At 41.1% G+C, this 17,941-nt stretch overlaps 1 protein-coding gene across 3 annotated transcripts in view; it reads right to left on the bottom strand.

Annotated features, from left to right (window-relative positions):
- The window catches only part of LOC309577620 (putative global transcription activator SNF2L1), a 34,631-nt gene extending 21,512 nt beyond the window's left edge, over positions 1-13,119 (bottom strand). For all 3 annotated transcript variants that reach the window (XM_082289760.1, XM_082289761.1, XM_082289759.1), the window contains exons 1-10: positions 12,990-13,119; positions 9,020-9,106; positions 6,524-6,690; positions 5,487-5,587; positions 5,265-5,365; positions 4,808-4,987; positions 3,316-3,471; positions 2,937-3,068; positions 2,088-2,156; positions 1,227-1,336 (exon numbers count right to left, since the gene is read on the bottom strand). In XM_082289760.1, the coding sequence (XP_082145886.1) occupies positions 1,227-1,336; positions 2,088-2,156; positions 2,937-3,068; positions 3,316-3,471; positions 4,808-4,987; positions 5,265-5,365; positions 5,487-5,587; positions 6,524-6,690; positions 9,020-9,106; positions 12,990-13,070 (1,184 nt within the window). In that variant the 5' untranslated portion in view covers positions 13,071-13,119. The remainder of the gene's footprint in view (positions 1-1,226; positions 1,337-2,087; positions 2,157-2,936; positions 3,069-3,315; positions 3,472-4,807; positions 4,988-5,264; positions 5,366-5,486; positions 5,588-6,523; positions 6,691-9,019; positions 9,107-12,989) is intronic.
- Between the last annotated feature and the right edge of the window lie 4,822 nt (positions 13,120-17,941).

Here is a 17,941-nt window from a genome sequence, read left to right as displayed (position 1 = left end):
ACCTTACTAAAATAAGGTTTTATTTTAATTTCAGGTAAGGCTTTTTGGTGCATACATACTTGGATCAAAGGAGGAAGCTTAGGAGGCATATACATTCTTTCAAATAAACTTAAGGAAGGAAAAAAGTTTCTGCTTTCTTCCTCCCAGCTCTTTTCATTACCCTTCCTGAGCTCTTTGAAACTTGTGCATTTTTTAAAAAGCCCCAAAGACAGCTATAAATAAGTTTCCCTGTCTTAACATGCAACTATAAGAAAAAAAATTAGTGTGAAAAGCTATAGTGTTTATCTGTTGGGGTTTTAGCTCTCCTCCTGTTTTCTTTTTCTCTTAAAGGAACTTTCCCCATACATGTTGCCAGGGGACAAATTACTGGGTGCTTAAGAAAAACAAAAGACCTGGCCATAGCGGTGGGGTGCATCTTGCTACTCTCTTTCACCTGGGGGTGTGGGCAGCCAGTTCCTGGCGTTTTCGGCTGCCTTCCTTCTACCGGAGAGACCCCAGGGCTTCCCAAGCTCGCCTTTCCCTGCCCCGCTGGGAGCCGGGCTGTGGCTGCCCTGCCCCCGCTGTTGCTTCGAGCCCTCACTACTCTGTAGCCCCGCACACCCTGCCTGCCCAGACCTCCGGGGGTTCCCACCGCAGCTCCGGAGTTCCATACATCTCATCTGCCATCCGGGATTTGTGCTCGTCCCTGCCGTTCCAGCCTGCTGTTCCTGAGGGTCCGGCCGGACACCAGGATCGGCTGCCCAGGAGTTTGTGAAGCCTTTGTTCCATCCCTTCCCGGGATCCCAGGCCGCCAGTGCCGCGTGCTCCCCGAGCTCGCTCCGGAGCGCCCCCTGCAGCCGCGGGGGAACCATCGCACCTGCCCTGCTCACCGGGAGCCGCCAGCGCCCCTGCCGGCTGCGAGCGGAACTGCACCCGAGGGGAAAGGGCCCGACAGCCGAGAAGGCTGGGACTGGGTTTGGGATTGTTTGCTGTTACTGCCATAGTTATTGTTGTTTGTTTCACTGGTTATACACATATAGATATATAATAGTAAAGAACTGTTACTCCTGTTCCTCATATCTTTGTCTGAAAGCCCCTTAATTTCAAAATTATAATAATTCGGAGGGAAGGGGGGTTGCAATTTTTTTTCTTCCATTCCAAGGGAGACTCCTGCCTTCCTAGGCAGACACCTGTCTTTCAAACCAAGACAATCAGAAAAGAATCTTACTTTGATGTAAATAACTCACCATTCTCTCTGCATTTTGCTGAGCCCAAGATAAATTTTTACTTCCTTCTTTGGAGGCAAACTCTTTTCTACTTCACCTTTTATGCGACGTAAGAGAAATGGCTTCAAAACCTACACAAATTAAGATGTTTTACATAGATAAATGTATAAAATTGACTGCCTCACATACAAAGTTAACAGATTCAATTATCTGATATTTATTCAGAACTAATCAGTATCTATTGCTGTCATAGTGACTCCATGAGAAAAATTCTGCTAAATTCTGCAAAACAAAGTTGTCCAGCAATGACTAAACTCAGACATAAATATGTGTATCTATAAAGGTTTGCCATAATCATCCCAGTTGTTATCTTAAGCAGGGGCCAAACCCGTAAGTTTATAAAATCTAATCCTGTTTAACATAAGACCTGTTTCATTTCCACTAGCAGGGACAAAGCACACCAATATTTTAAATATCAGCAATGTATATTGTAGTTTCTCTGATTTCTTTTGCTACTGTAAGACAAAAAATGTCTTATCTCATGCACAGTAGAACAAAGGTAAAGGCAAACCTTTATTCAGACTAGCATGACATGTATCAGTGCACTATTCACAATAATAAATGGCTTCAAAAAGATCTCACAATTCTTCATTTTCATATTTTATGTTCAGATTTTGTCTGCTTTAAATAGTAACACACAAAAAGTAGTATCTATGATAGGAAGCTCCAATGCTTAATTCATGAAAATTCTGCTAGGCATTTCTGTAACTAAATACCTTCATGTTCATCGTTTCAACTTTGAGATGAAGGGGAAAATAATGTTTTTCTTTTTTACACTGTGCATGTTAATGATGACATGTGATTACAGCTTTAATTACTTACAGCATGAAGTCTTTCTACAAGCTTCTGATCACCGAGACAATTTTTAGTGTCAAACCATGAGTCAAAATCCTGTGGTAAGAAACAGCACAATTGGTATGAACAGTTTATCATCAGTACTTTTACAGACACATATTGACTCTCTTTCATTCCAGCTGAGAGTGGCATAAATCTTGAGACAAATTACTTCCATGAAAGAAAAATCAGTCTGCAATTCTGTGCCATCTCCCTGGTATGTTGTAACATTCGAGTCAACCACATCACTCTGCAGACAAAATACCATTATACTCTGCTTAATTCACAACAATTTTCCATGCTCATCACTGCAGGGTCCAAGTGCTCCCCTTTAGTGCTTGTGTGATGATGGGACAAGTTAAAAAAACCAAACAAATTGAATCCTTAAGTAAATGAGATGGACAGCAGAGTGAAAATAACATAAGCAAGTAATACAAGCACAAAGAAACATAAACAGTCAAAGAGAAGAAAGATTACTTAAATTCCAAATTTAAAAAAGGCTTATGCCTATTTGGATGCTTCATATTCTTGATACTTCATCACTTTCTCAAATTTTGCATAATGCTCGAGCTATTGAAAGTATTACATTTGCTATTACTGGTCTGAGGCCTCAACTACACCAGCAGAATGCACTGTTTTAACTAGGTCGAGTAAAAAGTCCACCTAGTTAATGGTAAAAGAAGTAAAAGAAGTCTACAGTTCAGTAAGCCACAGAGCTTCCCCCGACCCTGGGTCTTCCACAACATACATCTCCTGCTAGGCTGATCATTCTTCTCTTCTACTGACAGCAGCCTGGGAATCAAAATAACAACACTGTACCTAAAAACATCAACTTACATCTGCAGAATTGAAGACATCAGGTAAAAGGAAATTGAGTAATGCCCACAGCTCATGGAGGTTATTCTGTAAAGGAGTTCCCGTAAGCAGCAATCGATTTGTTGTCTTGAACTCACGTACAATCTCTGACAGCTGGAAACACAACATAGTTATCAACACCATCTACACTTAAGCACAGTGAATCAGTTTTTGAAATCTAAAACAATGTCAATTAAACTCAGAGACAGTGAGCTACCTATGAAATTCACATTTACCACCCAATAGCTTATTGCTTCTATTTTAAAAAAAACACCCCACCTAACACTTAAAATCTGCTCAAACCAGATGCAATCTTTTTGTTTTGAACTTATTTCAAAGTATCAAACAATTTCAAATTTACCTTAGACTTCTCATTCTTTATTCTGTGGGCTTCATCAATTACCAGGTACCTCCAGTTAAATTTTTTGAAGACTGATTTCTCTTTAATTACCATTTCATATGATGTAACACAAACATCCCATTCACCAGGCATCATAACATCACGGATAAATGCAGCCTAAAGCAGAAGAACTGGATTAATGAACATTTATAAATATGAACAATTTTTATAGCATCCAGAGAAAGCTGTCTCCACCACCATTACTTATGCACTAAACTAGCACACAAAAGACTCTGAAACATCTTCTCAGTAACTGAAAGTTACTGTAACGAAAGCCTTCAATCCTTTGTACTTTAAGGACAGAGAAAGCTGGAGTTAAGCAAAACACAATTTATTTCCCATTCAAAATTAACTACTTGCTCTTCAGCATCATTTCTCTCTAATTCAAATACAGTACATACAACCAAAAGGGGAAAAACCTTCTAAATTAACTTGTCCAAAGATACAATCCACAAAAGTGTTTCAAAACAACTTACATAGCCCACTCCCAACTATCTTTGCTCTTCCCCAAATATCTCTCTCCTCTGTCCCATCTCTGTTTTGCAAGGCACACATCAAGGCATATAAATCCTTTCACACGAAAGAATATCACCCTATGGGAAAGCCACGCAGACAGGTCTCCCCTGGTGCACGTGAGGCCATTTCCTCTTGTCCTATCACTTACAGAAACAAGCCCAGTTCCCTCAGCTGCTCCTCCTAAGCCTTGTTCAGACCCTTCCCCGGCTCTGTTCCCTTCTCTGAACACACCCCAGCACCTCAATGTCACTAGTGCCCAGTACAGGGGGACAGTCACTGCCCTAGTTCTGCTGGCCACACTATGGCTGGTACAGGCCAGGATGCCACTGGCCTTCTTGGCCACACTGTCAGCTCCTATTTCCTTTCTAGAGCCTTTCCATCCTCAAGCAGTAACAGGCAGCCATGCAATCCACATGAGCAACCACAGAATCCACAGAAACATCCAGCTCCTTGATCTCCTTCAAGTTAGAAAAACACTCCATATCTATTTTACAATGACTGATGGAAAGCTCTACAACAGAATCCTAGTTACAAGGCCAGGCAGGCTTATAAAATACAAGTAAAGAATGGAAAAAGTCACCTGAAAAAAGGTGAAGAAAGAGGTAACAAAGTGAGTGCAATAAAGCAAAATGAGTACACACTGTCACATTGCAAATATGGAAGAGAGATAAAAAATAGGTGCAAAAATCAAACAGAAAGACAATAGAAAAACACATAAATAGTTGTACTTATATCTAATTGAGTGTATTATTTCATCTACTGATTTTCAGGTTTTCCTCATAGTCACAAGCATTACATTTTGCATTTTCAACTCTGATGTAGTTAAAGATTACTAAAATATACTGTAATTAAGGAAGTAGCTTAGGGAGAATTCCACATACCCAACTGACATTTTTTGCCAAATAATGCATACATTTCTGAAATGTAGAGCACTTACTCTGGCATCTTTATCTCCAATAAGGCAAACAGCACGTAAGGATGGAACCCAGCGCTTGAATTCATTCATCCAGTTGTGCAAAGTTGATTTTGGAACCAGGACCATGTGTGGCCCAGGAATGTTTCGGTAATGCTTCAGATAGCCTAATAAAGCTATTGTTTGCAGAGTCTTACCAAGCCCCTGCATTGACAAAGAGGGGGGGAAAGAAACCTGCTGAAGTGAAATATCATAAAGAAATACTTCCAAACCATTTTCTTAATATATAATTCTGCCGTATGTTTAAAGCAAACTACACAAATGTTTGCAAAATAATTTCTTTCATTACAATTCCAGATTTGAAAAATCAGACTGTTGTAGAATGAAGCATACTACTGCACATACATGAAATACAATAAGCACTTAAATGCTGAATTTTGCTCATTAATTGCCACAAAAATTCCAAAAGATTACTGCTTACCATTTCATCTGCCAGAATGCCATTAACACCATTTTCATACAATGAGATCATCCAGTTCAAACCTCTAACCTGATAATCTCTTAGTGTTCCTCCTTTCACATCTGTAAATGTAAGATTCCTCTAAGTAGAAAAATACTAATTCTAAGTAGAAAATTTTAATTGCAATCTGCTCAGATCTTAATTACATGAAATCAATCAGAGAACTGTTAACACCATACTTACATGAAGGAGACTCCTCAAACCGAATACACACATTGGACGTTTTCCGACTCTCGGACAAGAGCTCTTCATCCTCCTCCTGCTCTGTGCGCCTGTGACGGTACCTAAAGGAAGAACCCAGCACTGATGTGTGAACAAAATCACTTCAAAACACTGCTACAAGCTCCAAAGACAAGTTACAACAGAAGCAATCACTGACCCACAATGTGGATGCTCTGGTATCCTGACCAAACCCTCATCCTGTTAATATGTTATTCCTTAGGAGTCATTCCAGCTTTAATTAGAAAGGTTGATAAGAAGCCCTCTCTTTCAGAGTCATAACTATAATCTGACAATATCATGAGTTCTCTGAGGCACTCTTTAATGAGTGACACAGAAATACAAGACATATCAGTGGTGGCCTTAGACTCAATTACTTGATAATTACAATGTTCAGAAAAATCACGTATTCCAATTTTTAAAAAATTTAAATTTTTAAACTAGAATGTCATTTTGCAAACATTCCAAAAACTAGTTGTTATTCCAAGACCCCTCAGAGGCACTACAGGCAGGCTCTGTTGCAATACTAACACAGACAGACCAGTGGAGCAGGACAACTGGTGCTGAGGATCCAACATCCCCACTACATGCACATTGCCTTGTTATAACCTGGTCTAGCCCCACTCTGGTCCCTCTGACTTGTCCACTAGCAACTGGGTCATATCAGGTGGACTTCTGGAGTGCACCTTCTAGTTCAACACCATACAAAAGAAATTCAATTCGTGCTCCAAAGTCACCCCACAATACAAACCAAAGCATTTTACATAGCAAGAATCAGGCAACTTTTAAAAGTGCATTTCTGGTCCAAGGTCACACTAATGTTGATGTAGCAGATGATGCTTTTAAACCAAAGCTTTTTTTTAAAATTGATACACCAGTAATAGGAAATGCTCTGGATTTACTGAAAGTACAGTTTCTATGTTCTATCTCTAAACAGATTATGTTAAAAAGCCCAAGTTGTTTGAAACTGTAAGAAGCCAGAAATAAAAATAAAAACATACTCCCCAGCTGAAATCAAACTCTGTTTTTCATCTTTCTTCATCCGTGGCCGTCCCAGCTTGACTTTCAGTGGAGACGTTGGTGATTTTTGTGCTGCAGGTTGAATAAAATGTGCAAAAAGTTCTGTCTGCTTCAGGAGGAACTCAAACCTTTTTGCTCGATCTGCTTTCTAGTTTCCAAAGTGGGGAAGAGAATTAAAAAAAAAAAAAGAAAAATAGGAAAAATAGGTAAGTTTTCTTCATAAAAACATATTGTTAAGAAACAGAATTCAGACACTCATGAGAACAACTTATATGAGGAAAGACTGACAAGACCATCTGCTAGACAACTCAGAGGACTACAAGCATTGCGAAATAGAGCTGGAGCTGCTCCATGGCACACGAGCAGTGGTGAAGGGATGCTTTAATGGCCTGTCTACAGAAGATAAAGACAAAACTAAAGTTATGACTTACAGTAATGGATGAAATCCTAACCTTGCTCAAGTCAGTGGCAAAACTTTTATCAGCTTCAAGATTATCAGGATTTGATCAAAGACAACAGTGCAGTAGCTCTGCTTTTAGAATTATTTCTGAAGTAATAGATGAACCAGCTCAATACTGCTTTCACTCAAGTTTGTGAATTTTTCTGTCAGATTTCAAATTTCAAGCATTTCGGTTTTGCCATCTCAGTGGGCCATATGCACTTCACTAACTCACACAGCAAAACGTGGCCTTCTCTACATTTAGAAGATGCTACACAATTTTAAAGAAAAATATGATAAAATGCAAACTCTATCTAACAGAATGCAATCGTTACCAGTTTCTCTATGACAAATCTAAGCATCATGTAACACTGTATCATGTAAGGCAATTTCCATGTGATCTCATTTACATATTATGATATAAATGACAGAAGTGAAACTGTAGTTCTGCATTGTAGCCTTTGCAGGAAATACTCGACCCACAGACCTTACACACAAGCAAGTCTCCCACAGCAGGATCACCAACCAAAGAAAAAAGCAGCAAGAATGAGCCTGGCATGCAATGCAGCATCTCGCCACACGGGGGCACTGCGTTTCTTTTAACAGTGCACCACTTACCAGCAAAGGAACATCCTCACTAAGAATCTCCTGGAGAAAAAAATTACCACTTTTCCCCCCCTTGCATTCATTATTGGACCATTTCTTTAAATAACTTGACAACCGAATAAAACGTAAACATCAAGTAAAACCTTTAAGAAAAAGGCATTCTAGAAGGGAGAAGTAGAATAAAAACAAATCCATTCAGAGGATTTACAGTTAACAAATAACACATGATGGTTTTGGCAAAATAATCATAGTTGGTAAGGACCTATATTGAATGACACAGTATACTTTTCTGCCTGCAATATTATTGGCTTAGTATAAGCAATATGTTTTGATAAAACAGTAAAGGACTAGCTCACAACTATACAATTGATAAAAGGTAGATTTTTTTTTTATACCGAATTCCTTTGCCTCTTAGGAAAACTGAACTGAAATTGTAATTTAGGAAAGCTGTAAATTCACCGTGTATTACTGTGAAACAAGTTTATCTGTTTACTAAACTCATTTTTGAAGAACAAATTCACTGCGGGTCTTCTCTTTGGCTAGGAACTGGGTATTCATACAAGGAAGTATCAATTTTCCTATGTCTAACAGTTATATTCTTCCCTGACTTCTGTAATACCCAATCCTTTCAGACTCTACTGTAATTATTAGGCATCCATTTAACAGTAAAGCTTTTAAGAAAAAATATAAGAGAGAGGTACCAGCTTAAACCAAGAACTTAATAAAAATGTCATTCAAGGAGTCTTACAATGTCATACTGGTTTTTGCCTTTGTAACACAGAAGTTACCCTGCTACATCTCCTCTCCAGCATCACAAGCTCCCTTCACTGGTCCTGTGGACAGATCCTCTTTTGCATTGTTATGGCACACATATTATGGGGCATTTAAATATTTAAAACCTTATGTTTTTATATGAGAGAAACCGGCAGCTTCAGTATTTCAGTTAAGTAAGAAGCAGCTTAAGGATGCCTCTGGCATCACCCAAGGGGTCATCAAATAAAACTGGCAGAGACAGATTCAAAACAAAATGGGGAGAGTTCTAAATATAAAATCTCATTGAATAGTCCTTACCACAGATGAGTGTGGATAACTAAAAAAGAAACCACAAAACCAAAAATCCACTGACAACTACTGAGTATAAAAACCACAGGCTACAACTCCAAAAATTATGCAGACAAAAATACTTGGGAAGAATAGGACAGTATTTAACAGAACTACCACTACCTTCCTCCTCTGCTCTCATTGTCTTCACTGAACACCTGTTAGTCACTGTGAGAAACACAACATGGGCCTAGACATTTAAATGAATCTTCATTTGTTTTTCTTTTCTGACACATCCAGGCTGCAATAACTCCTTGTAACTGTGCTGATCCTGTTCCAACAACCAACTGCCATAAAAAGCTGCAGTGTGTTTTGTCATGAAAACACTTACCATCTTCTCTTCATATTCTGGGTCAACTTCTTTTTCAGGTCTAGCTGCCTTTGGAGGAAGTTTGAGTTGAAATGGGGGATCATTTTTCTGGAATTCAAAAGTTAAACATTTTATAAATACCAGTTTCTTTATTTACTTTTTTAGCAAAATGTATCAAACAAACAAACCTACAAACTGCAAGAGAAGAATGCTATTTTTTAAAAATAATTATTTCAAAATGAAGTGACTGCATTAATTGTATCATTTCACCCAAAGCAAAACCTCATGCCCATGATGGAACTAAAAGATCCTCATGTTAATCTCTACAAGCAGGATCCAAATTGAAAGAAATTACTAAAAGAGCACAATAATCTTTCACAGAGATATTACTGTAAATGCGTAATTAAGTTTAATATCTTGAAAAGATATTTTAAAAAATTAAATGTGATCTCTAAATGTCAGATTCCTAACTGTAAGTTTCCGGCACTTGCATTTTGTTTGGATTTTGTCTGTTTTCACTGCTAGATGAATAGTCACAAGCTGAATTGGAAACACAGCTTAACTACACTGAGCCATGAACCTGGGAGAGACACAACCAACCAATTCAATCCATGCAGCAACAACTCCATGGTATACTCTCAGACTGCTGAAGAACTACCTTATTTACTCTATATGGAAGAAATCTATGGAATTGTAACGAAAATGGCTGACTTTTGTAGTTTATGAGATTCATATCTGTCTTCAACAGTGAAGCTCAAAGCATGCTTTCCACAACTACAATACTGGAAAAATGACGAAATGGTAGATTTTTCCCCCTTAATTTAAGAAAATTTTCCTAATTGGTCTTTGAAATGTGACAATAAAAAATAAATCTATTTTGAGATGCATTAAATTATAAAAATATTTTTGAAAAGCTCTGAATAAACTGGAAGGAGCTGCCAGAGTGCATGTCTACATAAAATGTAACAGTGCAGAGTATTAAACTGCTTTAAGTGCTTTGAGTATCAGATTAAATTATAAATTATTATTAAATACATTAAATTAAAATAATAATCTAAACTATTCAGGGTCAAGTAGCAAAACCAGGCCAAAATGTACCAAATATTTAAAAATCTGTCAAGCAACATTACAATTAAATTTCAGAACTGTTACTGACAAATATACATGCTAACTTCTTTTTTAAGCGCAATCACACAAATGGGAGGAATATTTTCTGAAGTCAGAGATTACTGTTTCAAGTATGGCCCAAAGCCATAATTCTCTGCAGAGGTGAACAGTACTAAGTGTATAATGAAGCTGTTTGACAGCTTAATGATTTTATAAATGCATCAGTTCCCTTTGCAAGGCCAAATGTTGCAAACAGGTAGCATTAGAAATATTCTATTCACTTAAATGTTCTTCAATCATACAGGTAATCAGCTCATCTCAGAAAGCAAAGTTACCCCAACATGCCAAAGAGCAGGTCATACATACGTGTATATTCACACCTCCATTATATTACTACGCAACAAACACTCCAAAAAGAGAGACTGACATTGCCAATATCAAGTCCAGTCCTTCAATTAGTGTCAAACTATTCCTTAAATGAAAGCAAATTGACAAGGTATCAATGCCCTTTCAGGCATCTCCCTCACTTGCCCTATAAATAAATTAGATAGATATGTGTTACTGGGGAAAAAGCTGTCTACCTCAGGTAAGTATGAAGTTTCTTCAAGCAGAAGAACTCACTGTTGTGGGAATCCCCTATAACTGTATGATTTCCAAGCATATTGCAATGCAGTAATAGTTTTCTAAGCCCCAAGGCAGATGGCTGCAATACCAGTTCTGTTGTTACTCAGATTATCCCAGAAGGATAAAACTTACGGCAGCATACAAATCAAACTTATTCTGAAAGAAGTATTTCTGAATAACACACTGAATTAGTCAATGAGCTGACATATTACTGCAGCCACAGCACAATAAAATCCCATGGTACACTTTACCTTTCAAGAGAAAACACACGTTCCCCACCCCCCCCAACTCTTATTGCAGTGTTTCTGTTGAATATTGATGGTCCGCAAAGTATCAGAAACAAAAAACAGGAGATTATCAAAAGCCAGTGAAAGAGACAAAAAAAACCAAGATACATGCATTCCTGTGCCCCTTCTCTTCCTCACATATCACAAGGGGGAGAATATGCTGCAGGTTCACTAAAGTACTGCTCTGTGCTGGTGGTGCCAGACAGGGACAGGCATCATACCCAAACTTGCTTCTACATAATGCTCTGAATTACAAAAATCTACACCTTGACAATTACCAGATTTTGATATGAGTATTTCCCCCTAACAACCGGACCATGTACCTTATACAACACAGAAACTAAAATATTCCATGAAGTCTGAGAGCTTTGCCCTAGAAACTTTACACAATGTATCTTCATCACTTAGAGGACTGACTTGTCAGGAACCAGGACAGCAGAAGCCTCAGTGCAATTCACCACGGCGAAAGTACTTTCATTTTTAACTCCAGTAACAATTTCTCTCTATTCTAGAAACAATTTCCATTCAGGATTAAATAATCCCCTGAAAACCGGTGTCATTTAAACAACTCTTAAATTTACAACTGACACAACCACGCAGCACTTACAAAAGATCCTGAGTATTCCAAGGATACAAAAATCTCTCATCCCTCAAAATCTCTAATAACTATCCTAAATACAGTTCACAAGATCAGCCTGAGAGATTTCCATGCAGTAAGTGTAACAGTCCCAAAGTGAGGAGCCCCCACGAACACCTCAATAAACAGCTGGGAACAAGAACTGCGGCTGCTTTAGCTGACTTTACTCTTGTAACTTGTGCTACTGAAAACTCTGAACAGATGCACTAAGAATAATTAGAAGGACTCCTTCTGTGTTTAACTCACATATACAAACTAGAAATACATTCCCAATAGCCAGTCAGACTGTTTTGGTAGTACAACAAAAACTATTTATAAAGTAAAACATTGAGAGGGGAGCAGAGCACAACAGGTTGCATGACTGCCATTGTAATGCAGATGCTGTAACTGTACAGTTGACGTGCATAAAATTTTGCAGAGTAAGTTGTATACAACAGAGAAATAGTCCTTGAACATTTTCCCTCGAGTAACCAAGGAAAGTTCAGGATCACACTGCACTGTGTACCATAGTTGTTTGTATACATAATAAAATAAAGCTTCAAGCATTCATTACAGGCAAAATGGACTTTCAGTAACTGGCATAAAAACCTGAATGCACTGTTATCAGTAGTTCAGCAATCTTCTCCAGTATCATAAATATATGATGCACGGTCCTCATTCCTACTAAGTTTTTTCTAAGATTCATTCTTCAGGTTAAATCTTGTTCTGTTTCCAAGGATACCTGAATACGTCACTTTCTACATGCCTTGTGTCTTTCTCCCAAAAAACTAAGGAGAGGCCGCTGGCAGCCATACGTGTTCTTCCGAGGGATGTATTCTGCATCAGGGCACAATCCGAGCCAGGCCGGGGCAGGGGGAGGCCCGGGCAGCCGGGGCAGACCGGGTCAGCCGGGAACACTTCGGGCCGCCCCCGCGACACTCCCACCCCGAGCCCGCGGAGCTCCCGGCTCCGGGACAGCTTTTCCCGGGGGTACGGGGAAGGAAACAGCAGGGCGGGGGGCGCCGGAACACGGGCCCTGCAGGAGCGCCCAGGCTGCGGGGCTGGCGGGGGATCCGCACGGGCTCAGCGGCCCCAGCCCCGTGCCCAGGCTGCAGAGCCGAGCCGCGGGCATCGCAGGACCGCGCTGACAGCGGCTGCTGACAGGGCGACGCCGAAGGGCAGGCACGGGGGCGGGGGTGTGTCCGGGCGGGGCCGACCCGCAGGGCCCTCGCGGGCCGCGGCGGAGGAGCCCGGGCGGCCTCACGGCCGGGGCTGCGCGGGCCGAGCAGCGGCTGCAGGAGGGGACGACCGGGCCAGGGTCCACCACCCGCAGGGGCCCCCCGGAGCGGAGCGGTACCTCCTCGGCGCCGGGCTCCTGCGCGACGGCCGTGGCGGAGGATGTGGAGGCGCGGGGCTCCTCGCCGGGGCCCGGGTCCATGTTGAGCTCGGCGGGTGCCGGAGCCACGGGGGGGCGGGGGCGGCCCCACCGCCCCTCGCGCCGCGCGGCTCCGCCCGGCCCGCGCCGCGCGGCTCTCGCGATACCTCCGCGGGACGGGGCCGGGCGCGCGCCTCCCGCGCCGCCTGAGGCGGGCTCGGGGAGCGGCCCCGGGCCGGGCCCCCCGTTCTGGCGGGCGCTGCGGGACGCGGGTTCCGCGGCTCTGCTGCCTCCCGTCCGCCCGCCCGCCTGACACCGCAGCTCACGAGAGAGCGCGGCCAGGGCCGCTGCATAACGCCACAGACCAGTTCGGAGTCGAAGGGACCTTAAAGATCATCTTGTTCCAAACCCCTGCCGTGGGCAGGGACACTTTACATTATCCCAGGTTGCTCCAAGCTCCAATCAACTTGGCCTTGGACATTTTCAGGGATGGGGCAGTCACATCTCTAGGAAACCTGTGCCAGTGCCTCACCACCCTTACATTAAAGAATTTTTTACTAATATCTAATCCAAGTCTCTCCTCTTAGTTTAAAACAGTTCCCTCTTGTCTTATCTGCCCGTGTAAAAAGTTGCTCTCCCTCCTTCATGAGCCCCCTTTAAGTACTGAAAGGCTACAAGATCTCCCCAGAGCCTCCTCTTCAGGCTGATCAGCCGCATCTCAGCCTTTCCCCACAGCAGAGGTGCTCCAGCCTCCAGAGCATCCCTGGAATCGCTCCAACACGTCCATGTCATGCTGGGGACCCCAGAGCTGGGTGGGGGTCTCACCAGAGCAGAGCAGAGGGGCAGGATCCCATCCCTCGACCTGCTGCCCTCAGTGCTTTGGATTCAGCCCAGCATTTCCAAGCCCTGTTGCAAATGGTAAGTATGTTTTCCTAAACCACCCCAGGTTTAGGAAACCAGAGAGAATATAATCTCTTAACATCTGCAGATCTAAGAGGTACCAGTGGAGCTCACAAAACAAGAATAGCTGGCAGGATTATTTTTTCTTGAGCAATTTTAAATTCAGCAGTGTTTGCATATTTCTGATGAAAATTGCAGTAATGGAGCCATTCAATTTAGTTACTGGCAGTGCACATATTTCAGACTGTCCATGCAAGACATTCAGATTTTCAGCTGCTGAGCTGTAACTTTGCTCATACTGCTAAAGGATCCCAAACCAGTCCTTGAGCTGGCAGACTTAAAAAACAGAGCTGTAAATCAGCCATGTTACCTGGTGATTACTTACAAAGGCAGTATCATGAGCATTTTGTCCAGTGGCAGCAAGGAAACGTTAGCCCAGTGGACAGAATGGGCAATAAAAGCTACTTCAGTCCAGTAAAAAGCTCAGTAGCTGTTACCAAAATCTTTTTGCATAACTCAACAACTAAGCTGAGCAAATGGGTTATTGCCACTCTCATACACTGCATTTAGAAAAACCTCTGAGACCTCTTTTCCATCTATACATTGGCTCCAGTGAGGTGCCATTAAAATATGTCTGAGCTGTTCCCACGACTGCCTGATTACTCTGAAATTCAGTATCTAGATTATGGCCCATCATAGAAGATTTAAGCTCCAAACCCCTCTTTTTCATGTTGTGGAACAGCTGCAAAGCAGTAACAGTGTTGTTCCAAATTATTTAGCACCCTATTACCTTCTGTGTCTGCTACATCATCCACAAAAAAGCAAGGCCCACAACATCTGCAGTAGCCCTTCCACATGATTTACTTTTAAAAGCTTTGGGAAGTACATTTTTCATAGAGCAATCGAGAAGAGTGACGTGACTGGTTTTGAAACAGTACTCCAAATAGCTTTTCCAAGCAGTACACTCTAGAAAATGAAGTTTACCGTTAGCTATGAGAAAGTCTCTAAGGTGGGAAAATTCCAGTCTATGACGTGGTTGTTCTTAACCTTTAGAGAAAATAGCGTACTAACCACTTTTAATATCTGACTTTCCTTCTCCACTTTCAAATGCTTGATGCTTCTCTTTATGCAAAATGCTCTCAAGTGTTTGTCACAGCTTGTTTTTTCCTTGAAATTCACAGGAACATTGCATGCTGTACAAAACAATCAAGCTGCTGCTTTCATGAAAGATCTCCTTTGGCTATTTTTTGCTTGTGTGCTTCACATTTGCATTTGACACTTTGTAGACATGTTCTTAGCTGCTTCTCTTAGACTATGCTGTGTACTCTGTGCATCTACAGGCCAGTGGCTGAAAAAATCATGTAGTCACACAACAGTATTATCACATGATAATCTAATTAATTTTAAAAAGTAGGAAGTGCTTTTTTGTACTTACTTTGTATACTAGATTTTGTACTCATATTTGACAAATTGTACCGACTATCTCCAATTGGTATTTTTTTTATGTGTTGGGAGGCAAGGGGGTAGTTGTCATGTTAAAGTTGTAGATTTAGCTATTAGCTCTTTGTTTTCCCAGGTTTATTACTCCGTATTTTAGAGTCTGCCAGATATAATCACCAGGGCTGAATGTGTAGTCTCCTACACATCAATTTAGCAGGCTTCCTCTGCCCAACTCAGAAAGATGCCACTTAACATATTGTATGATGAGAATTATGTTTTCTTGTCAGATTTAATAAGAGAAATTGCAGATTCACTGTTACCCACTTGTATGTTTTAAACACTGCTGAAACCTGTAAAGAACTGGTAAGACACAGATCCAGTGACATTTTCACATACTATCCAGGTAATTCCATAAGATTTTTAAATTTCTGGATGGTGATTACTCAGCCTTTTCCAAACAGGGGACTAATTGTAGCAGTCTGCATTTCTCTAGCATAGATATAACTGGGTTTGGGTAACTTCTTAAATAAACCTTAGTATTCTGCAGAATTACTTTCTAGGCCAAGTTGCTATACAAGCTCCCTTTGTGTGAGTTCATAAGCACTACCTGTAAGCCAGTAGGCTGCTGAATTCACAAGAACAAATAAACCCATTACACCAAGAATTGCCAAATCCATGCAAGGCCACCAGTAGCAACAGGTTTGTAACTCGGACCATGGCTGAAGAGCAGTGGCTATGTCTGCCAACTAGAAGTGAAGTGAGAGGATTATATAGGCACCTGCTGAAGAAAGAGGAGCCTTTAAGACCTTGTGAGCCCCTCAGTGAGCAGGTGGGGTTGGCCTCCCAACCTTTGTACAACCAAGGAACTCAGTGGAGGTGTAATTGGAACCACGTGAATGCACTGCGGGGATGGTGATCTGCTGTTAGCCGTAAAACCTTGATTCTGCAGAAAACAACAGCTTAAATAATAAAATGTGCCTTAAATGTAGGTTGTGATGTGTGTCTTTGCTGACTTGAAAATCCCATTTCCAAGTGGCAGTGCCGCTGTCACGTGCCACCAGGTGGCAACAGCGACCTGTACTCGGCTGCGGAAGTCCTGACGAGGGGATCCGGTAGCCTGAGGACTATTGAGTGTGAATGCTGCTCAATCTGGAAACTAATTTTTGGTCAAGAATAGGGAAAAAAATTATAAAAATTACTTTTGAAACCATCTTTTACTTGCTGTTGTTTAATTACCTTTGGAACTGTATCATGTACATACAGTACCTTCCCTTAGAATGGCAAAAGTGTTTGTTAAGAAGGGCCTTGAAAAGGTTGTATCCTGTTACTCTGGGATCTGTTCACACATTCAGGAAGCTCTCCATTGAATGCCATAATCCAAAATCCACCTCTAGGACGCTGGTCATTTCTAGCTTAATCATACCAGCCATGAACTTAAACCACAACTGTGCAATACATGTTAGCAATAAACAGCTTTATGATTCAGACACCAGCAGGATCTGGAAGTAACACAGCTCTCTCTGGGGTATTTGCAAGTTGACTTGAATAGTTGTCACCTTTATCTCCGTGCCTATATCAGCCTCCAAGTGTGATCAACCACAGTAACCACACATTACCCTGAATGCAGCAGTGTTACCATCATGCTTAACATGTTTATATCAAGAGTTGCTGTTTTAATATTGCTGTTAGTAATAGGTTATGTCTCTACAAGTAACCTTGGCTCTGTCCAGTAGCACAGTTCTATGCATTCTTGCACTTACCTGTGCAGCCCTGTTTCCTTCAGTTCCTTATTTCACAGGTTGCCTTCCAAGTTTACCTACTTTAGGGTTTCAGATTTTTTCCTTGCTCATAGGACTCCTTCTCTAGAACTTACAATAAAGAAGGTACTTCTCAAATGTGCTCTTGGTTTATGTGCCACTCCTTTGTAAGCCAGGTTTTGCTGAAGATGCCATTCCCAAGGATGTCCATGGCTGCAAGTCTTTGCAGCAGCTGAGCAGATGAGAGCAGCCCAGCTCGTGGCTACAAAAAAATGTTTCAAACTTCTGCATCAGTAACAGGCAACAGTGTGCCCTAATAGGCTTTACATTGAGTATTCTTAAAGAAAAGGGTTTGCTTTTTTGTTGTTGTTGTTGCTTGGGGTTTTTGAGAGGGTTTGTTTTTTGGGTGGTTTTTTATGCTTGTTTTGGGGGTTTTTCTTTTGTTTTTATGGGTGTTTTTTCTCCTTTTTGTTTGTTGGGGGTTTTTTTTGTGATGGAGGCTTCATATTAATGCATCCATCTTCTGTATCAAGTTTTCATTTCACCCAACAGAGAGTCTCTGGTGTTGCCAATAGGGTTTGCAAATACAAGACCACATTCAGCAGTGGGAACTGTAACAAAATAGTTCATATGTCCTTTGCGTCTGGTTCAAAGAGTTGATAGCTGTACAAATACTCTTTGTTTATACAACTTTATCCCAATATTGCATTTTTAATCCAGGCTTTAGTAGCCAGAGCTTTATTGTGGTACTGGAAAGTCTTCCAATATCACTGTATTTCCCAACCACACAGTTTTTTTGCTAATTTTTCTTTTTTTTTTTTTTTTTTTTTTTTTTTT

Source organism: Coloeus monedula (genome assembly GCF_965178545.1).
Source record: "Coloeus monedula genome assembly, chromosome: 12".
NCBI lineage: Eukaryota > Metazoa > Chordata > Aves > Passeriformes > Corvidae > Coloeus > Coloeus monedula.
The sequence above is the reverse complement of the archived record's forward strand: the minus strand, read 5'-3'. Positions and strand labels throughout refer to the sequence as shown.